Consider the following 23,336-nt stretch of genomic DNA (forward strand, 5'->3'; position numbering starts at 1 on the left):
TCAATTCTTCGGCGGTCAGCTTTCTTTATGGTCCAGCTCTCACTTCCATACAACACTACAGGAAAAACCATAGCTTTGACTATTCGGACTTTTGTTGGCAAGGTGATGTCTCTGCTTTTTAAGATGCTGTCAAGGTTTGTCATTGCTTTCCTCCCAAGAAGCAGGCGTCTTTTAATTTTGGGGCTGCTGTCTCCATCTGCAGTGATCATGGAGCCCAAGAAAGTAAAATCTGTCACTGCCTCCATATCTTCCCCTTCTATTTCCCAGGAGGTGATGGGACCAGTGGCCATGATCTTAGTTTTTTTGATGTTGAGTTTCAGACCGTTTTTTGCACTCTCCTCTTTCACCCTCATTACAAGGTTCTTAAGTTCCTCCTCACTTTCCGCCATCAGAGTGGTATCATCTGCATATCGGAGGTTGTTGATATTTCTTCCGGCAATCTTAATTCCAGCTTGGGATTCCTCCAGTCCAGCCTTCCGCATGATGTACTCTGCATATAAGTTAAATAAGCAGGGGGACAATATACAGCCTTGTCGTACTCCTTTCCCAATTTTGAACGAATCCGTTGTTCCATATCCAGTTCTAACTGTTGCTTCCTGTCCCACATATAGGTTTCTCAGGAGATGGATAAGGTGGTCAGGCACTCCCATTTCTTTAAGGACTTGCCATAGTTTGCTGTGGTCCACACAGTCAAAGGCTTTTGCATAATCAATGAAGCAGAAGTAGATTTTTTCTGGAACTCTCTGGCTTTCTCCATAATCCAGCGCATGTTAGCAATTTGGTCTCGAGTTCCTCTGCCCCTTCGGAATCCTGCTTGTACATCTGGGAGTTCTCGGTCCACATATTGCTGAAGCCTACCTTGTAGGATTTTGAGCATAACCTTGCTAGCGTGTGAAATGAGTGCAATTGTGCGGTAGTTGGAGCATTCTTTGGCACTTCCCTTCTTTGGTATTGGGATGTAGACTGATCTTTTCCAGTCCTCTGGCCACTGTTGAGTTTTCCAAACTTGCTGACATATTGAATGTAGCACCTTAACAGCATCATCTTTTAAGATTTTAAATAGTTCAGCTGGAATGCCATCACCTCCACTGGCCTTGTTGTTAGCCAGGCTTTCTAAGGCCCACTTGACTTCACTCTCCAGGATGTCTGGCTGTAGGTCAGCAACTACATTGCCTGGGTTGTCCGGGATATCCAAATCTTTCTGATATAATTCCTCTGTGTATTCTTGCCACCTCTTCTTGATGTCTTCTGCTTCTGTGAGGTCCCTTCCATTTTTGTCCTTTATGATGTCCATCCTTGCACCAAAGGTTCCTCTGATATCTCCAATTTTCCTGAACAGATCTCTGGTTTTTCCTTTTCTGTTATTTTCCTCTATTTCTTTGCATTGTTCATTTAAGAAGGCTCTCTTGTCTCTCCTTGCTATTCTTTGGAAGTCTGCATTCAGTTTTCTGTAACTTTCCCTATCTCCCCTGCATTTTGTTTCCCTTCTCCTCTCTGCTATTTGTAAGGCTTCCTTGGACAGCCACTTTGCTTTCTTGCTTTTCCTTTTCTTTGAGATGGTTTTTGTTGCTGCCTCCTGTACAATGTTACGAGCCTCTATCCAGAGTTCTTCAGGCACTCTGTCCACCAAATCGAGTTCCTTAAATCTGTTCTTCACTTCCACTGTGTTTTCATAAGGGACTTGGTTTAGATTATACCTCATTAGTCCAGTGGTTTTTCCTACTTTCTTCAGTTTGAGCTTGGGTTTTGCTATGAGAAGCTGATGATCAGAGCCACAATCTGCTCCAGGTCTTGTTTTTGCTGACTGTATAGAGCTTCTCCATCTTTGGCTGCAGAGAATACAATCAATCTGATTTCGATATTGCCCATCTGGTGATTTCCATGTGTAGAGTCGCCTCTTGTGTTGTTGGAAAAGAGTGTTTGTGATGACCAGCTTGTTCTCTTGACAAAACTCTATTAGCCTTTGCCCTGCTTCATTTTGAACTCCAAGGCCAAACTTCCCTGTTGTTCCTTTTATCTCTTGACTCCCTACTTTGGCATTCCAGTCCCCTAGAATGAGAAGAACATCTTTCTTTGGTGTCAGTTCTAGAAGGTGTTGTAAATCTTCAAAAAATTGTTCAATTCCTCGCTATACAGGCACCGAAAATGGCCGCTGTATGGAGGATCTTTGCTGGACGAGCAGGTATTCAGCCCATTGGAACGCATTGAACCAGTTTTCAATGCGTTTCAATGGTTTTTAAATTTCACTTGACAATGTTTTCACTCTACTGCGATTTCGCTGGAATGAATTAACATCGTCAAGCGAGGCACCACTGTACTGTATATGTATCTCAGATGCATGCTGCCAATACAACAGGTTTATTGATCTTTTATTTGGTAAATCACAGATGTCAATTACTGATGTTCTTTTATTTCTGTTTAAGATCTCACATTAAAGTACTTGAGTTTGATTACACGTTGCTTGCATATAGTTATTCACAATAACCACTTCAGCAATGCTCTTTGACTATCTATCTATTCACTATTCCTTCTAACTCCTATTCTCTTTAACACTCCAACTTTCCAATCTCTGTCTTAACTCTCTCAATTCAATATCCTCCCTCTCTCAATTCAATATCCTCACTATCCCTTTCTCTCTAGCTGTCTACCTGTCACTCTATCCCCGCCCCTCCTGTCCGATCATAGGCTCCTGCACATGAGCTCCATATGATGGACAGGAGTGATGTGAGCATTCCGCCACATACTGCCATACTATGCATTTAGGGCTTGTCTACACAACTTGGCTGGAGTGAGCAAAATGGAATTGGGGGGAAGTTGAGTGTGCCATTTGGTGCAATTCAAACATCCAATGGCATACGAACCTCAAATGGTCCTATTTGGTCTGCAACAACCTTTGCCAATATCACAAAAGTGGTGCAAGATTCAGGATAGTGGCAAATTAATCACATCCTTGGCTCTGTGGAGAGCCTGATGATTTTTTAAAAATGTGTGTTTGACCATGAATGCATTGGTGCATTACTCAGATGGAAAGCTTCCTTTCGGAAACTTTTGTTTGCTTTCCTTTTCAAAGTCAGATGGAGAGCCTGCCCACGGGTCTTCCTCCCTCCCAATAATCCAGAACTGAGAAGCCACAAACCTGGATCAAGATCACTATGAACAGAAATTGGAAATTTAACTGTTCCCCACTGGACTCCAAAAGGTTTCCTTCTCCAAAATTCACCTATTTCTGCATAGCAGTTAAAAAGACAAACAAAAGGCCTGTCCAGACAGGTCATTTTGGGTACATGGTGGGTCAGGCTAAATAGGGTTTGCTAAGCAAGGTTTTCCTGGTTTACTCATGAGTAAGAACACAGCAGCAACCTGCTGTTCTCAGGGTTTCTTGGACTGCAACCATCACAGTTATTGAAAGGCCCTGTTGGGTGGGGCTGGTGGGAGTGGCAAGCTAGAACACCAGGCAAAGCTTCCTGATTCCCTGCTCTAGGCAACACTGACAACTAAACTAAAATCCTAGCAGGAGCCTTCAGCCCACAGAGTGCTATCATAAGAAAATGCTAGAACCCTTCTGGAGTCAAAAACTGCTATCAGCATTGAGATAGACACAAAAACACATTAATGTGTATTCCTGCTGTACGTAAAAGTATTGAGTCATCTGCCAAACAGTTCAGAGGCCACATAGCCACGATCTGTCAACAGTCAGATACAGCCATATATGAAATCCTACTGTCTGTTAGTCATTAAAAACTCCCAAAAGATGATAATTCTGGAAGATGCTGGCTGGTAACAAAGAGTTACCAATGGCATATTAGTTTATTGTAGTGTTTGTTTTCTTTTTGCCCTGTGCCACTGTACCTTCTGACTAAGAATCTCCTAGCGTGCATAAAAGATGGAAAGGCCAGATTACAAAGCACTTCTAGATAGCGATGGCACAACTTTCTCATAAACATATGACATCAAAGTTAGCTCCATCTGGAATGGCAGCTTGTAACCCATACTGTGATTAAGCTAATGGACTTAACTCACTGTTCTGAGCCACTAGATGGGGAAAGGAGCTTTTTTCCCCCAAGAAGCACTATGCCCATACAAGTTACAGGGTTAATTCAGTTCTTCAGTTTCTGCATAAGGATAGTATCCCACTATCCGTGGGGTGAGAAAGAGGAAAATAGCTCATTATTTTCTTGTTCCCAAGGCTTCCCCTTCTTCCTTTGGGATGCCTGCTCACATAACTTATGATGATGAGCTTGCTCAAATCCTCAGACTGGAGTTTGCTCAACCCAGACTTCAACCCTGTGTTCCATGCTATGTTTTGTGCTTAGTGGTGCTTATGGGCCATTATGTAAACACAGGTGAATCCTGGTTTCAAAACAGTTGCATAAAGTTTCATGATGTATATAAAGCAATCTTTTTTGTACACTCATAGATCTATTTGAGGGTGTGTGTGTGTGAAAGGACAATTTCAGGCTGTTGAAATATACCCTTAAAGCTGCCTGTCATGTTTGGAGAAAAACTGGTGGTGAATTCCTCTTCTGTCTTTGAAGTGAGATTTCTCTGTATGAGATCCCCAATCCCAGGAAATCTTGTGGGAAATCCCGTGGGATTTCCACCCTATTTTTTTCTGAAATAAATGGCAAGCCATGCACGATTACTGTATTTTTCTGTGTAACACAAAATTAAGAAATCTAACTGGGGCTTAGCAAGTGTAGGGGGAAAGGGATCAAAGCAGTGCAGGATCACTTTGATCCCTGCTTTCTCCCTTCGTGCTAAGCCCTATGGGGCTTAGCAAAAGGAGGGGGAAAGGGATCAAAGCAATTCCACAATTGCACAATCATTTTGATCCCTTTCCCCCTTATATAGCCGAGGGATTGCTTTGATTCTTCCCCCTCCTTTTGTTAAGCCCCATGGGACTTAGCAAGCAGAGGAGAAAGCAGGGATCAAAGCGATCCTGCAGCGCTTTGATCCCTGCTTTCCTTTTGCTAAGAATTAGCAAGTGGAGGGGAAAGCAGGGCTCAAAGCCCTGCAGGAACAAATTGATCCCTGTGTTCCCCTCTACTTTTTGTACTCTCCTCAGCTTACTTCCGTGTATAAGATGACCCTGGCAAGACTCAGACAACTGCCAAGAATGAAACATTTTATAAATCCTCATCATGCACTTACATTAAAGTATCCACTATAGGCAGTGTATCAAAGCAGTTTCATATGTTTTTAGGGCTTGTAATTGTGCATCAGTCTTGCTGGGGCCTCAAGAACCTTTTTCTATTTGGGGGTGACTTCTAACCTGTTGAATCCTTTGCTCTGTGAGAATATCTTGTCTCATAATTCATTGTTACCCAACAATACCGCTCTTGCTGTATTAAATAAATAAAATAAATACATATCCAAAGAGCCAACCTATTAATAAGCAGGTTGTCGTTCCAGTCACAAACCTTTGAATAAAATAAAATAAAAATTGCATTTCTGAATATGATATATGAGCCTAATCTCAAAGGACACCTCAGCTATAAGTGATGCATCATAAAAATGCAGGGAGATGTTAAGTGAGCCTCAGGAAACATTACCTCGTTATTCTTGCTCTTCATCCCTTCATCCAGGATTTTAACATGAAAATCCATACAGCACATATCCTTAATCCAAGTGGCAATGTATGCCATTCTTTCTTATATCTACATATATATTGAAAGGGGGCTAAAATCTGTAAGTTTAAAACAAAAATCAGCTGTAGCCCACTCTTACACAGGAAAAAAAAGGACAAACAGAGCATATTCCTGTGAATAGTTTGAAGTAAACAAACACATTTACATTCCATTTCCTGCCTCTCAGTATCTGAACAGGATCTGCCATCCCCACCCTCCCAGTACAGTGCTATCTTGACTTATGAATGTCTCTACTTGCAAACATTTTGAATTATGAATGGCTCCGTTCACAAAATGTCGCTTCGACTTGTGAACGGAGCCTCGACTTATGAACAAAAAAAAGCCCAAAAAACCCTTTCCTGCCCTTTTTTGACCTAAGTTCATCTTAGGTCAAAAGAAAAAAAAATAAAAATAAAATTCTCCCCCTAGTGGTAGAGTACGAATTAACTGGCTTTGCATTAGTTCCTATGGGAACTAATGCCTCTACTTACGAACAGCGCCTCGACATACGAATGAAAAACAGCCTGAACAGATTAAATGGTTTTCAATGCATTCCTATAGAAAATCTTGCCTCAACTTATGAACTTTTCAACATACAAACGCTGTTCCAATACTGATTAAGTTCGTAAGTCGAGGTACCACTGTATACAAAACAGTCACCGAGAGGCTTTAAAAGGGATTTTAACAATTGATGGAGGAAAATTTTTCTATGATTCTCTGTGTTTCATACCTTCAGGGAGAAAGTGTCATTGCTTATGTAGACAAAATGGTACCCACAAGACAGAGGTAGCAAGGAACTATAGATGGGTAGAAGATCTACATAATATTGTGTTCTTAACTGTGTGAATTTTAATCTTGTGAGCTGCTTTGGGTCTCTGTTGGGAGAAATGTGGCATAACAACAGCAACAAAAATATGTATGGCATAAGTATGACAGGTCTTTAAAGGGGGGAAAACCCTAAGATCAGAAGCAACCCCAACAGACCTGGGGGAGGGGAGGGATAGAAAGTGGAACCAAATAACTAAATTTCTGAACTCCACATTGCAATGTTTTGTTGCACGGCCCATTGGCCAATGGCTCTCAGCTATGACAGCAAAATGGATTGTCCTTTAGAGCAGTGGTCCCCAACCTTGGGCCTCCAGATGTTCTTGGACTACAGCTCCCACAAGCCCTCACCACCACCTCTGCTGGCCAGGATTTCTGGGAGTTGAAGTCCAAGAACATCTGGAGGCCCAAGGTTGGGGACCACTGCTTTAGAGGGCCAGTGTGGCTTGGATACCTGATGCTAAGACCAAACAACAGGCAAGACCTATCGCTTCATTCCCTTGCCTGTGTTCTTAAGAGGCAAGTGCCACCCCCCGACCTTCTTCATGCCTTCATTCTCAGTAGGCAAACGCTATTATCCCCTGTGGTGCCATAACCCAATAGACGTGAAAGGGAGGAATTTTTGAGGTTTCCAATGCTTGTTGTGAAAAGCACCCCTTCTTTATTCTAGCCTCATTATTTTTCTTGATTTGCTACCAATACAGATGAGACAGTTACTTCAATAACTGACTCATGTACAAACCTAAGCTACGGAAGGGTCTTTGTTCCTAAACAGCCTGATCATTAATCATTTTTATTGGTTTTATATAAAAGCTGTAAAATGGCCGAGGAAAGACGTACGTAATATAATATATTTCCCCTGGTAATTTATGGGACACATGCATTGGCATAAATAAAGACAACCATGAAGAAATAAAAAGTAAAGTCAGCTTTCATTTGCTTCAAAAATTGATTGTTACAAACATGAGAAGTAGGCACCAATTTGTACATTGATTTGGTAATGATGTCACTGAGGAACTCAAACTCAGTGCCATTTTAACTATACTCTTAACACCTTAACTCTAGAAATCTCTGTTTTGTTTGGATTCAAGGAGAGGTTTTAGAAACAAGGAGATGAAAGCACTTGCACCATGTACTGACTTTCCTCATTTAACAGGCGTGTTTTCTCTATGATATGCGAAATAACATGAGACTTTGGGAAGATATTCTTCCAGCTCCCTAGCCAAATCAAGCCATCCAAAATATACTGATTTTTGAGTATGCACTTGAATTTGGTGATGTTGATAAGGATGATGATGATACAATGTCAAGCTGATTCTAACTTATGATAGAATCATAATAACATAAAACATAAGAACATAAGAAGAGGCCTGCTGGATCAGGCCAAGGGCCGATCTAGTCCAGCTTCCTGTATCTCACAAGGGCCCCACCAGATGCCTCTGGGAGCACACGAGACAACTAGATACCTGTCTCCTAATCCCCCTCCCCTACATCTGGCATTTTGAGATGCCTTCCTTTGAAGACTGGAGATTATACATCCCCATCATGGCTTGTAACTTGTGATGGACTTTTCCTCCAGAAATCTGTCCAATCCCCTTTTAAAGACATCTAGGCTGGTATTGTGTGGGAGGGAAAAGAGCTTCTTTCTAATCATTTTATTCATCCCCTGCATAATTTTATACGTCTCAATCATGTCCCCCCTCAGGCGTCTTTTCTCTAGACAAAAGAGCCCCAAACGCTGTAGCCTTTCCTCATAAGGGAGGTGCCACAGCCCAGTCATCATTTTAGTTGCTCTCTTCTGCACCTTTTCCAGTTCCATTATGTCTTTTTTGAGGTGTGGCGACCAGAATTGTATCCAATACTCCAGGTGCAGCCTTACCAGCCTTTTGTATAATGACATTATAATGTTGGTTGTTTTATTTTCAATCCCCTTTTTAATGATACCTAGCATGGAATTGGCCTTCTTCACTGCCGCCACACACTAGGTTGACACGTTCATTGAGCTGTCCACCGGCATACCAAAGTCTCTTTCCTGATCCATCATAGACCGCTCAGAACCCATTAGCTAATAATTAAAGTTTTAATTTTTTGCCCCAATGTGCATTACTTCACATTTTCTTATATTGAAACACATTTGCCATTTTGCTGCCCATTCTTACAGGTTGGAGAGATCCTTCTGGAGCTCTTCACCATCCCTTCTGGTCTTCATTACCTGGAAAAGTTGCATGTCATCTGCAAACTTCACTGCTTAACCCTGTCTCCAGGTCATTTATGAACAGGTTGAAAAGCACCGGTCCCAGGACAGATCCCTGGGGCACCCTGCTCTTCATAACCCCCCCAATGTTTTCTAGGTCTAGAGTACTCGGAAATGGTTTACCATATTCTTCTCTGGGGGCATCCTGGGACTGTGCAGCTTAGTCACAGCTATAGTGGTTGGTTGCTCTCCTGGAAAACACAGTGGGGAATTGAACGCCTGACCCCTGGCTCTGCAGTTGGATACGTAACTATCTAGCCTACCGATTTAAAAGTGAGGGAAACTCCCATGCTGGAGGCTCTGTTACTAGTGGTGAAGCTATTAACAGTCATTAGCATCCATCAGAGGAAAGGACCTTAGACCCAAAATATGGAGATGAGTCCATTTGAAACTGACACTTCTGCGTGACATACATGCAGAGAGAAAATCAAATCCAATCATCATCATTTACATCTGCTTACCCCTCTCTTGATTCTCTTGGAAAAAATGCTCCCTGAAACCAAGACTTTTAAAACAGCTAGTATAAAATCTGCAACTCATTGAAGCTCAGAAGTTTACATTTCCCACTTACAGGCAATGTTGCTTACCTTTCTACCCCCTTCCCCCAGTCTTATTTCTACCTCTGTGCCTTTATTATTTTGTACTCAGTCTATTCAGGTATCCAGGGTAACCTTCCAAGTCTCTATTCAAGAATGCCTCAGACAGGACTAGGGCTAATGGACCTCTGAGGGCTCCATTTGCATCCAGTGTCCCTACTGGAGATTCAGCAAAGACAGCTTAGGCAATCAAATTGACTGACAACAAGAACCACCTCTCAACCCACTGCCTCCTCCTGAGGAAGGGCCCTTTCCTCTCCATTTTGGAATCTGTAATATCTGTGCTCTGAGTTGTTTTCCCTCTGCTTACTTCAGTCTCTTTTCTACCCCTCTGACTTCTGAAGCACGTTAATTGCCCTATTACTATAATATCTCCTAAAAGGGGCCTTTATGACATTTCCACATGTGGTACTGACAGTGGTATTTGCTTCCCCGTGTGTTTTATATTCACATGTTATATTTCAAATGGCTCTCACCTGCTTTCTAACTACATTAACAATTTGCACAAAACAGCAGGAGACACAATCAAAGGTGGGTCTGAAAATAAACCTGAAACATTGCTAAGTAGCCACGCCAATTCCAGAGTCCACCTAACCTCTTCTATTTTGCCCACTGTTAATTCACCTCATAATCAAACAAAAACTTTACAGCAGGAGAAGGCAGTCTATTTAAAACATGTCAATACACCAGGGTGTTCTCTTAGACTCTCTCCTTCCTCCATCAGTGATACTATCTTTAGATCAAATGTGGGCAAGTTTGGTGGGTCCAGAAGCTAGTCTTCTATACCAAAGGCACCCAGGGGCAGCTCAGACTTCTAAAAATGGCCCAAAATGCAAGCATTAAAACTGGAATTTGTTAGAACTCCACTTCCAGTTTTAGAAAATGGGGCATTAAACAGTCCATGGGGATCCTGGGGCACATTTAAAGGAAGAATCAGCATTTCTGGATTCTGTCAGGAGCTACAATTCATTCTTTTTTTGCCAGAAGAAGAGGTGGGGACTGTGAAAATAGCCATGGAGTCACACACCTTGCTTTAAATATTCACCTTTGGAATTTCAGGGTCAGAGTTCATTAATCTGTCAAAGAATCAGTAGCAAACTTGGGGATTGTCCATTCTTTCTTATGACTGACATCTCCTTTCATTGTGAGAATTGCTCCATGGCTTATTGAAAGTTGATATAACAATGTACATTGTCAGAACAGGGCAGAGAAATCAGAAATTTGCAAAGAAAATGACAAAAGCCCCCTTGGGTCCTCTTCAGGAGAAAGGCACACTATAACCATTAAAAACAATTAAAACAATTTCTCAGCCAGAGAGAAGGAACAGAAATGTTTAATTGTTTACCTGTGCAGTTCCTTTGAAAATTGGGGTTTTCTAAAGGATGTCCTGAAATACGGCATTGAAATCTGTGTTGCCAAAATTCTGGGAACCATGGGTTTCTCGTGTTGGTTTCCAGCCGTATTTTCAAAAAATAGTCATCAAATGACAAGACTTCTGGAGACTGTAGTTTGATTGTGATGCCCCCGTTGGCTTCAGCCTCATACCCTTCAATAACTTCATCTCTGTCTGCCCATCCATCACTGAAAAAGGAAGCAGAAACTATCAGGAACAATTTAGGCTAAAGTGCATCCCAAATTAAGCCCGTGCCCTTTAGCTTTTCAAAAGGCAATTCCAAAACGAGAAACATTTTTTAAAATTACAAAAATACCACCTCTTTATACTGCCACATCCTATTTATTGTCCAGTAATATGCTAGGTATTTTACAGAACCAAAAACTGCTCGAGGAAGAGAAGGCTTTATAGAAAAGGGCCAATATATTTTCACATTTGTTTTTCTTCTAGCATAGCTTTGTGATATTGTTTGTCCTCGGATCATCACATATATGAGATGCAAATTCAATTTTTCAAATGCTATTTGCCAAAACTTTACTACCACATGTAAGCAGGATGCATTATATCAGCAAGCTTGGGAGAGTTTCAAGATTAGCACAAATATAAATGTGTATGTATCTAACACACACAAACGCACACAGACACACACCAGCCAATAAATAAAACAAAACAACTGGGGGATCCAAAATAAATCCGTGAAGTATATTCATTGAGCATGGAGTCTTGACTGACTACTGGCAAACTAAAATTTTAAAGGACTAGGAAATGCATCCTAAAGTGACAGAACTGGAAGAATAATGTGTAAAGGAATATAGCCCACTAAAAGAAAAGTCTAGTCATTTTTCATGCACAAAAGACCCCTCATGGTTTTTAATAAATAAATGAACTCTCCTTCCTCTTATTACTGCAAAGGCGAATTGGCTGTGCTGAAAATGAAAAGAATCTTAAACCTTTCCAAGATAGAAGCATATGCCTATGTATATGTGTTTTATAGCTATGTGATAATAGTCATATCAATGGTTTGAAATGGATCACTGGAGTAGGGCATTTCTGGCTTTGTAAGGTTGAACATGAGCTCTGCAGACCACAGTTTAGCCACTTTCTCCAAATTTGCCATTTCCCAAAGAGCAATAGCTTGGAGCTTAATTTGAATGCAAATGTAAATGAGTCTGCATTTAATATGCACGATCATGTCACCAGAGAAACAGATTATGTCGGCATCTAAGAAGAAGCTGCTTCCAACGGAAATGATACCAGAAGCTCTTTCTGCCACAGCAACAGCTTAATCTGCTTGCTTCTCACAGCAGTGCAAAGTGCTACAGAAATCAATGGTACTTACCATAAAGAATGTACACCTGACCTGGAGCTACTTCCAAAGATTGTTTAAGGCACGCAGGAGATAATATGTGCATGGTTCCAATATGAGGGCTGTTACATCAGGTCTTAAAATGGACAAATGAACCTCCAGAAGATTTGACTATTCCTTGAAACACACACAGAGAACTATGATGATCCCCTTGGCTTGCTCTTTGCTTCTTGTGTGCTTGTAACCAAAACTGTAGCTAAGGAATTTGTTGGTTCAAACCAAAATGTGAAGAGGAATGTTTCTCAGGCAGATGTATGGTCTGCCAGTGCAGACTGATAACATATAAACTGCAACTTTTCTTTTAAGATAAGCATGCTTTTCAGACTGAGTTATAAATCCTACTCTCTGTCATAAACATCTCCCATTATCACTTACCTCGAGACCCCTGTGCCTTTTCCCTCCTAGTATTTTGCGGTGGATTTCTTTATTATTCTTACCAATCGGATGCAATATTCTAAGAGCACTATAGTATACGGATGGATGGATGGATGCATGTATATGTGAAACCTATCTCTCTCATTTCTTCTACAAATGATGCTTAAGGTGGCCAGAGATAACATACAACATAAAATATAGTGTTATAGCGGAAACCTAAAAGCAAAGCCTGACTTTCCTATGAAGGAACTTCTAGAGTTTGGAGCATTTGCCAAGAATGGCCTCTTTCACATTCACATCAAATGTGGCTCTGATGGTACTGAGATCAAGAGAAGGGCTAAGAATATTAAAACTTGGCAAGTTTATATGGAAGAATACAGTCATTCAAGCATCCTGGTCCCAAGCCCTCTATGACTGTATAGCTCCCAACCAACACAATCCTATGCATGCCTATTCAGATATAAATCCCACTGGGTTCTTTGGGGACTCCTAGGAAAGATGGAATAGGGTTGCTGCAGCCAGATTTATTTTTCCTCTAAAATATCTCTATCAACTTGTGATCCTGACCAACAAAATTCTAAACAATCAAGCTAAACATCACTATGAAAAACTGTCAACAAATCAAATAACCACACACAACTCATTAATCCACATTTAAAACCATCCCACAGTTCATTTTCTCACAGGGTAACCTTGGAGTCCTTCTCTGAATCTCCCTCCTTTTCTTACAGTGAAAACTACTGATTATTTGATGAAGGCGTTGAATATGTGAAGGCAGGGGGGGGGTTGCTTGGAAGGGACAAGCGTGTGGGTGTAGAACCAGCATTCCTATTCCTCATTGTCATGACAAAGAGACAACCAACTGTTTTCATTGCTGTTTCAGGCTGTGTTTGCCACCATCTGGGTGGGAGGGGTGTTGACTGCCAGTTTTCTACAAGCTGCACTCATTTGGATGTCTCATGTTGCAAACCCACAACAACAAATGGACAGTTTTACAATAGAGGTAGGCAAAGTTTGGGTCCTCGTAGAGGGGGAAACGTAATTTTTCACGTCCGAAGGCCTTCTAAAGCAGCGGTATTCACTCTATGGGCCTTGGAAGGGGTTCTAAGCCCCCCATATGGCATAAAAACAATAACAACAAGAGAGAGAGAGAGAGAGAGAGAGAGAGAGAGAGAGTTTACTTAATGACTCAAAAACCTCTGTGCAGCCTGCAGGGAGGGGTCCAGAAACACATTGTGGACCCCAACCTCTATGCTTTTCATCCCCCTTTCATAGGCACAATCAAAATCTCTGTGCAAGCCATGTTGTCTAAGCCAGTGGTCCCCAACCCTGGGCCTCCAGATGTTCTTGGACTTCAACTCCCAGAAATCCTGGCCAGCAGAGGTGGTGGTGAGGGCTTCTGGGAGTTGTATTCCAAGAACATCTGGAGGCCCAAGGTCGGGGACCACTGGTCTAAGCAATCCTCCATGTGGGTACTTGCACACTTCACAGTAGAACTTTGTCTATAATACAGTATACATTTTGGGTTTTGAGCTGGCTAGGTCTTCAGTGGATAATTAGACTGACAGACTCCTCCTGATGAAAACAAAAGCAGATAGCATTGATCTGTTAATATGAAGCGATCCATTTAACATGCATTTTTTGACTTTCTTTGTGGGGGTGGCAGGGGTGCCATCAGGATAAGAAATGCTTGCACTTCAGAATGTACTATTTTACCACTACACCACTGGGTGTAATTTGCTGTTGCCAGAGGTGGAGCAGCAAATGGCACTGTGTCTATCCATTGAAGACAAGATGCATAGTACCAAAAAGAGCCAAGTTATTTTGCTACAGGAGACAGAAAATCTTATAAGCACCTTTTCCCATCACTGACATGGAAAACATAATAATAATAGAATACAGAGCTAACAATTCTCTACTCTTTTACTCCAAATCTGCTGCCTGAGACAGCTGCCTCACTCCACCTCTTGGTAGGGCCAGTCCTGACAAAATCCCTGTAGAGCAGGGGTCAGGGAACATTTTTACCTTTTAACACCCTCCCCCAAATTTATATATGCTGACATTACCCTCTTGATTTGAAAGGAAGGAAATCATACATTATTTGAATTCAAATATTATAGAATCTACACAGGCTGTGTACCGAACTAGCAGGATATATCATCAGTATCAATGGCTGCCAGGCTATGTACCGAACTAGCAGGATGCACCAAATTTAATAAAGAAGTGCACTATTTTTGCTGGAACACATTGTACTCCAGCCGTGGGGTGGTATAGGGAGTAGTAAGGTGTCCAACATGCCTAGCAAGTTGTATTAAGTTTTTGCTAGCTTGCAGAGGATTTAATCATCATCAGTGGCTGCCAGAGTGGTGCTAGCAATGACATGCTTGCTAGAGACAGCCAATGCAGAGTTGGGGGGTGGCTTTTCCTACCACTTTAATCATTCTGTGTGTGGTGTGCAAAAAGGAACAAACCAGGCTAAAGCTCATGTCACCCACCCTGGTGCCACAACCCAATATCAAAGGATCAGTGTGCTATCTTTTTAAATTATCATCAATGGAAAATTCAGCAGTGGCCAGAGGATTGGAAAAGATCAGTCTACATCCCAATCCCCAAGAAGGGCAGTGCCAAAGAATGCTCCAACTACCGTACAATTGCACTCATTTCACACGCTAGCAAGGTTATGCTCAAAATCCTACAAGGTAGGCTTCAGCAGTATGTGGACTGAGAACTCTCAGAAGTATAAACTGGATTTTGAAGGGGCAGAGGAACTAGAGACCAAATTGCTAATATCCGCTGGATTATGGAGAAAGCCAGAGAGTTCCAAAAAAAATCTACTTCTGCTTCATTGACTATGCAAAAGCCTTTGACTGTGTCGACCACAGCAAACTATGGCAAATTCTTAAAGAAAGGAGTGCCTGACCACCTTATCTACCTCCTGAGAAACCTATATGTGGAACAGGAAGCAACAGTTAGATCTGGATATGGAACAACTGATTGGTTCAAAATTGGGAAAGGAGTACGACAAGGCTGTATATTGTCCCCCTGCTTATTTAACTTATATGCAGAATACATCATACAAAAGGCAGGAATGGAAGAATCCCAATCCGGAATTAAGATTGCCAGAAGAAATATCAACAACCTCCAATATACAGATGATACCACTCTGATGGCAGAAAGTGAGGAGGAATTAACGAACCTCTTAATGAGGGTGAAAGAGGAGAGTGCCAAAAATGGTCTGAAGCTCAACATCAAAAAACTAAGATCATGGCCACCGCCCCCATCACCTCCTGGCAAATAGGGGAAGATATGGAGGCAGTGACAGATTTTACTTTCTTGGGCTCCATGAACACTGCAGATAGTGACAGCAGTCACAAAATTTAAAGAAACCTGTTTCTTGGTAGGAAAGTGATGACAAACTTATTATGACTTGACAGAAAGATAAGTAAAGCAAATTAAGTGTGAGCTTTCATTTGAAGCTAAAATAACCAAACAAAGGGTACTTTACTACAGTGCCATCATAAGAAGACAAGCTCACTGCAAGGCAGCAATGCAGGAAAAAGTGCAATTCAGTAGGAAAAGAGGAAGACTGCGCATGAGGTGGATTGACTCAATAAAGAAACCCACAGTCTTTTGTTTGGTGCTGCAGTCAAAGTAGGACCAGGAGCAGATTTTGGGAATAAACTATGATACTCTTGTCTGCTTTGTGGATGAAAAATAGAGAAATGTGATTGCTACACACTTCAGACTTCTGCTGTTCTCAGCAGAAACTGCAGAGCTAAATGCAGTGGAGATTAAATTTTAGAAGATTCCTTTTTCATGGTTTTATGAAAAAGTCAAGTCTCTCTGTCTCTCTGTCTCACACACACACATGCACACATGCACACACACGCAAACCCTTCCTCAATTTTCAACAGTCAGTTGCTTCAGTTCAGTAAACCCCTTAATTCAAGCCTTCCATCCTTCTTGCCTGTTCCTTTTTTCAGTTTTGAGTCTCTCTCTCTCTCTCACACACACACACACATACACACACACACACATCCACCCTCCTTCCCTCATTCAATTTTCTACATACATTTAAACAAGCTGATGAAGCCACCAGTCGCTCTCTCGCACCTACCTTCCTTCATTAACTGGAGCTTTCCCTCCTGCTTACAGTCACCTCCGGCGGAAGCAGTCATTCACAAGCCAGATTGACTGCCCTGGGCTGTTCTACAGTTGTAACCAATCAAGCAGCATTATCTCCAATCTCTAAAAGAATGGAGGATTTACAAGTACTGCAACCAAGGAAGGAGGGAGGGATGGCTTCCAGTTTGAGGTTTGGCTGCAAGGGGTGAGAGTGGGGGGTAGCGCTCTGCTCATTACCCCCAGGATTTTCATTTTTATCCCATTTGGGGTAATTTACCCCTGTTCCCTGACCGCTGCTGTAGAGTTCCATGACATAAAACACAGGTGTTTGTAAGCCCTGATCCTCAGAATTCTGTTTCAGCTGAAGTTGGGTCTTCATTTGAAAATGTGCAGGCCACTGCTCTAGTCAATTCTGTAAATACAGAACAAGTTTTTCTTAGTAGAGTTACAACTTCAGTGTGTGTGCTGTATTTTGAAAAGTTATTACATGCTGGTACCCTTGGCAGATGGGACATGGTGGCACTGTGGGTTAAACCACAGAAGCCTCTGTGCTGCAAGGTCAGAAGACCAGCAGTTGTAAGATCAAATCCATGTGATGGAGTAAGCTCCCGTCACTTGTCCCAGCTCCTGCCAACCTAGCAGTTCGAAAGCATGCAAATGAGAGTAGATAAATAGATACCACCACAGTGGGAAGATAACAGCATTCCATGTCTAGTCACGCTGGCCACGTGACCGCGGAAACTGTTTATGGACCAATGCTGCCTCTACAGTTTGGAAAGAGGAATGAGCACCACCCCTTAGAGTTGGATACAACTGGACTAATGTCAAGGGGAACCTTTACCTTTACCTTACCCTTGGCAGAACATCATAATTTTGAATATAGTGTAATTTGTGAGCCTTGGAATCTGTACATAACAAAAGTATATAAAAATATTAAATCGTTCGTTCGTTTAGGGCAATCATGTAGACAGGACTAATACTGAAACTAGTTTCTGTTTCATATCAAAATAGTCTCTTAGAATTGAGACTGTCACCATATTTGGTCAGAAAGACAAATGTAACCAATCCGTTAAAAATATAGAAGTTGCTTGTCCAGTGACAAGAAGGGTGTTAAAAGTAGGGCCAGAAGCTATGCAACTTTGCCTCAGGGCATGCATCTTGTGCTGTACAGTGGTGCCTCGCATTACGACGTTAATTCGTTCCAGCGAAATCGCTGTAGAATGAAAACGTTGTAAAGTGAAAATAAAAAAGCCATTGAAACGCATTAAAAACTGTTTTGATCGTCGGGAAGCGAAAATCAGTTCCCGAAACAGGGAACCGATCATCGCGCAGCAAAATTCCCCCATTCAAAACGTCGTTTTGTGATCGCTTTTGCGATCGCAAAAACCTCATTGTAATGTGGATTCGTCGTTAAACGGAACACCCGTCTTGCAAGGCACCACTGTATTTGATACCTCTAAACTAGCTTCTCTAGAATGCATTTCATGGTGACTTCTCTTTTTACCTGAGTTGGGAATGAACTGAACTATTTTTGTAAAATAAATTATGACACAGGGTAATATGTCATGTGTTGTTGTTCATCTGAGGTTGTATTTACCTAATTTTCAGACCTGCTAAGGACCAGATGCTTTTTATTATATCCTGATATTTTAAATCATAAAATTCAAAGAGGGTGTACTGTCTTTCTCACATGACTATACATTTCTGAGAACCAAGTGTAATATTTTTGCAGTGATAGTAAAGATGGCTCAGTCAGTTGAGATGTGGCAAATTGATGGATGTCTTGGAATCCTTATAGTAACGTTATAGCCTCATTAGCTAATATGGATAAATGCATTGGCAAAGCAGCTACCATGTTCTCTAGACTCACAAAGAGAGTATGGCTTATACCAAGATCGAGGTCTATAGAGCCTGTACTGCAGTGAGTCCTGGGCCCTTTGTTCATGGCAGGAGAGGAAGTTGAACATGTTCCATATGCGTTGTCTCCAACGCATTTTTGGTATCAACTGGCAGGACAAAGTTCCAAATATTGTAGTCCTGGAATGAGCTGGAATTTTTAGCATGTATACATTACTGAAACAGCAATGTCTACATTGGCTTGGGCATGTCATGAGAATCGCTAACGGTCAGATTCCAGAAGATCTCCTGTATGGAGAATTAGTGCAGGGAAATCACCCCAGAGGGAGACCACAGCTGCGATCAAAGGATAGCTGCAAGTGAGATCTGAAGGCCTTAGGAATGGACCTCAACAGATGGGAAACCTTGACATCTGACTGTTCAGCCTGGAGGCAGGCGGTGCAGCATGGACTCTCCCAATTTGAAGAGACACTTGTTCAGCAGACCGAGGCAAAGAGGCAGTCCCAAAAGCAGCAAAATCAGGGAGCTTGACAGGGGACAGATTGTATTTGTCTTCAGTGTGGAAGGGATTGTCACTCTCGAATTGGCCTTCTCAGCCACACTAGATGTTGTTCCAAGACCTCTATTCAGAGCATGTTACCATAGTCTCTTGAGACTGAAAGATGCCTACACAGCTAATATGTAAAAGAGATAATATGCTGTTCTGAAAAAAAATGGAAATCTCAGTTCTCATGGCTGAAAGTTTTTTAAAAAAAGAATTTGTCAGTGAAGAAAGTAGGACATTCATGACAAACTAAGGCTGTAGCTACATTGGAGAGCTCAATTGGAAGGATTTGGCTGTGCTGTAATTTGATTTAATTATTATTATTATTATTTGCAATGGTTCATCAATACATTAGTAAAAGGATGTCACAGAGAAATCTGAGCCACTATTGCAGTACCGGCATTTCGATGTGTCACTTTTCACCAGTCATTGTGAGGAGACAGTCACAAGGGGAGGGGGTGCAGTGGAGGGGAACTGGCGGATTAAGCTGAAAGGCAGAGCAGATGCTGGGGGAAGTAGATGGACCCATGTGATTCTTCAGGAACAGCCACTGTCACAGAGGACATACTCCCAAACAGAAACCCCTTCCCGATACATACATATATACACATACATGCACACATTATAGCAAACCATAAATATTCAAATAGGAGGAAATAAATTGTTACTCCTAAAAGTTCTTAGGATGCCCACCCCAGTATATATACCATGTGACTGAGAATCAGTACAACAGAGGTATGGAAAGTACTGGAAGAACTAGATACCATTTCCTTCATGTGACCGGGGCCTTCAGAAGCATGGTTTTCCTTAGAATTTCAGCACTTATGATTTTTTAATAAACCAACCATCCAACCAACCAACCCTACCCCCCCACCCACCCAACCAACCAATCAGAGGCCAATAAGGAAATGGAAAGAGAGGAGGTCATGCTTTTGCTGCCCTGAAAAGTACACCCTAAGTGCTTACGTTAAAACAAACAAACAAACAAAAAACAACACCTAAAGACACACTCACATCTTCCTAGGAATGTGTGTAGGGGAAAATGTTATGACTGAATCCAGTCCCCTGGGGACAGATGGGGAAAAAGTCAGTTTGGCAGGAAATAGGCAGAAAGGAATCGAATCTGCTTTGAAAGTCATATCGACATTAAAAAATGTGCTTTATGGGCCGGCAATCCCACCGTATTTGACCATGTAGTTCCAGCCTATGTAGCTTTTTTGCCTCAACATTTTGGTTTTTATATATTTTTACATTAGTTTTTTTTTATCTCTACAAGAAAATTAAGTAATGTTTTAGAAAGCAGTTAACAATGTTAATGCATTGTTAATGCATAATGTTAATGATGAATGAATACTTTATTACGGTCAAAGACCAGTAAAACCAAATCAATATAATATATATATATATAATTGCAGTTTCATAAAATCAGGCAGAGTTATAGAATTTCCATTAAAACATGATAAAACAATCCCTATTTTCCAGTTAATAACATCGTAAATCCTTAGTATAAGTAAAACCTCAGCCAGTGTTATATTAAAAGCATTATATTATTCATCTAAAAATCACCTATCCAAACATCTGAACATGAATAACCATTGCTGCTGCACAAAATTTGGCCGGTTGTCTAATAATATAAGGGGTGTTGTCAGAAAGTAGCATCTGTACATAATCCTCCTCTGATCTCCCGGGAGATTTACAGATAATAAGTAGTAAAAGCTCCATACGTAGATCCCGATAGCAAGTACAGAAAAGGAGAACATGACCAACTGATTCAACTTTATCACTATTACAAGGGCAGAGAGAATCTGATGTAGGCAAACCTCGAAATCTTCCCTCCAGAAGCTTAGAAATTAGTACATTAAGCCTAGCCAGCGTAAAAGCCCTTATGGCTTTAGATGGCATAGAACTAGCTAAATACGAGGAGGCGATAAAAGCAGATTTCTTAGCAAAGTTAGACTTCCCTAACTGGCTGACATGGTCTGTAGTTCAATATCCCATACCCTTTACTTCACAGCTTTGATGGCATCCGTGAGACCCATTGCTATAAGTATACTGGGAGAAAAGCCAATTTTCAATATCTCTTCAGTTATATGCTTCTTCCACTCTGACTGAAAAGAATCTAGTAGGATCAGTGGGGCCAAGCCTTCTAATGAAAAAAAAAATCAGTTTAAGCCAGTATTTTACCATAAGGACTTTAGCCTGTGCTTTAATGGATATTAACCTACCTCTAAGTGAAAGGTCACATTGGAAGTACAAGGTGGAACTCCAAGGATGGCTGTCGCAAATTTGGTCTGAACAATTTCCAGAGGTCGTAAATTAGCACAGGTGAATATTTGAGAGCCATAAAGCATTTGTTAAATAATCCTGGCCTTAAAAACTTGTATCGCCGATGGAACATGTTTTCCCCCATCAGTATGAAAAAATCTTGTTACTGCTACAGTATTTTTCTGGGTGCTCATTGCTGCATGGTTTACATGAGTAAGCCAGGATCCTGAAGAATGAAAAACTATGCTGAGATATTTGTAGCATGCTACCTGCTCTACAGGGTGCCCATTTAGAGACCATTTATGCTTTATTCTCCTTCTACTAACAACCATAACCTTGGTTTTAGCATAGTTAATTATTAGTTGTTCTTTATTGCAGTAGGAGGAGAAGGATCTCAAAAGTCTTCTAAATCCTACGCATGTTGTTGACAATAAAACAACATCATCTGCATAAAGTAGGATTGAAATTGGGCGAGAGGCAACTTTGGGTTGATGAAAATTGGGGTTACTTAAATTTCAAACTAAGCCATTGATATAAAAATTAAACAAGGTGGGGGCTAGTATACATCCTTGTCTCATTCCATTAAGCACAGGGTCTTGGTTGTATAAGATTCCTACTGAGTTGCATAGAACCCGCAAATGAGTATTTTCATGAAGTTGCCACATCAACAGGAGAAGCCATTTATCAGTACTTGTGGTCTCAAATTTAGACCACAGGCTTCCCCTTGGTATGAGGTCAAAAGCAGATTTGAAATCTATGAAGGCTGCATATAGGGCACCACCTTTGGGGGTGGAGTATTTAGATGCCAGGTGGTGTAAAATAAGACCCTAACCTATGGTGGATCTTCCCAGCCTAAATCCGCCTTGTATTTGCGAAGGCTTTCACGGCCAGGATCTAATGGTTGTTGTGGGTTTTTCAGGCTCTTTGGTCGTGTTCTGAAGGTTGTTCTTCCTAACGTTTCGCCAGTCTCTGTGGCCGGCATCTTCAGAGGACAGCACTCCCAAGCCAACTACACCAGAGCAAAGAGTGCTGTCCTCTGAAGATGCCGGCCACAGAGACTGGTGAAACGTTAGGAAGGACAACCTTCAGAACATGCCCAAAAAGCCCGAAAAACCCACAACAACTAAATCCGCCTTGTTCCTCTGCAAGTATATTCTCCTCAAGCAGCCAATCTTGTAATTTACCCAATAAATGCCTTGCATATAAATTACTAATGGTGTTTAATGGACTGATTGGTCGATAGTTAGCAGGATCCCCTCTATTTCTTCTTTTGTAAATTGGGACTATGTTGGCTAGGCCCCAACCCTCAGGAAAGCATGCCATTTTATCAATCCAGGTGAATAAGGAAGCTAGTACTGGAGACCACCAGTCAAAGTTGGACATTATTAAGTCGGGTGGAATTTAATCAGTTCCGGGAGCCTTGCCTGATTTGAGTTGCTTAATTAGCATTAAGATTTCCCTTGGAGTGCATAATGTCAATGCATTGTAAACTCTCTCTCATTCTTTTGTCTGTAAAGAAACTGTAAGTTAACGTATCTGTTTTCATGAGTGTCATTCTAAATGTAATCATTGAGGTTGTGATTCTAGCATTATTATCTGTAAAAGATGACTTTTACAGATAATAAGTTCCAGCTAGCCCTTATGGGGCAGTATAGTGGGGTACACTTTCAGAATGTGTGCCTTGATCTCCCTGTTCTCCTCATCCATGCGGGGGAGTAATTCCTCGCATAGCCCCCTTTGCCCAATATCTGTGTCTGAAGCTCTATTGCAGGCACTAGCCTCCCACTATTCATAGTGCAGAACTGGACTCACATTTTGGGCACTGGCTCCAGACACCTGACATCTCTCAATGACAGCCAGCAGTACAAGGCTGTTGAGGGTCCTCTCATTGCAGATACTCCTCTCTCTCTCTCTCTTGACACAATTGTATGAGACACAGGTGTTCCCACTGTTGCCTCCAGCACCTTTTCTGAGTTTGTGCGGACCTTCTCAGATGTTTCAGCCACTGTTGCAAGAGTCTGGGTGGAGGGAAACCATGTGCTCCTACACCATGTCTCCTCCAAGTGGCAAAGCTGACCCCTTCTCCCACCTGTCCAGAGATCTTGGAGA

The 23,336-nt window shown here is 41.6% G+C and overlaps 1 protein-coding gene across 4 annotated transcripts in view; it reads right to left on the bottom strand.

Moving 5' to 3' along the window:
* Nucleotides 1-23,336, bottom strand: part of GRM1 (glutamate metabotropic receptor 1) — a 247,624-nt gene that overhangs the window by 64,366 nt on the left and 159,922 nt on the right. For all 4 annotated transcript variants that reach the window (XM_020810631.3, XM_020810718.3, XM_072995650.2 and 1 more), the window contains exon 4: nucleotides 10,648-10,883. In XM_020810631.3, coding sequence (XP_020666290.3) covers nucleotides 10,648-10,883 — 236 coding nt within the window. The remainder of the gene's footprint in view (nucleotides 1-10,647; nucleotides 10,884-23,336) is intronic.

The sequence above is a fragment of the Pogona vitticeps genome, chromosome 1, assembly GCF_051106095.1.
Source record: "Pogona vitticeps strain Pit_001003342236 chromosome 1, PviZW2.1, whole genome shotgun sequence".
Taxonomy (NCBI): domain Eukaryota; kingdom Metazoa; phylum Chordata; class Lepidosauria; order Squamata; family Agamidae; genus Pogona; species Pogona vitticeps.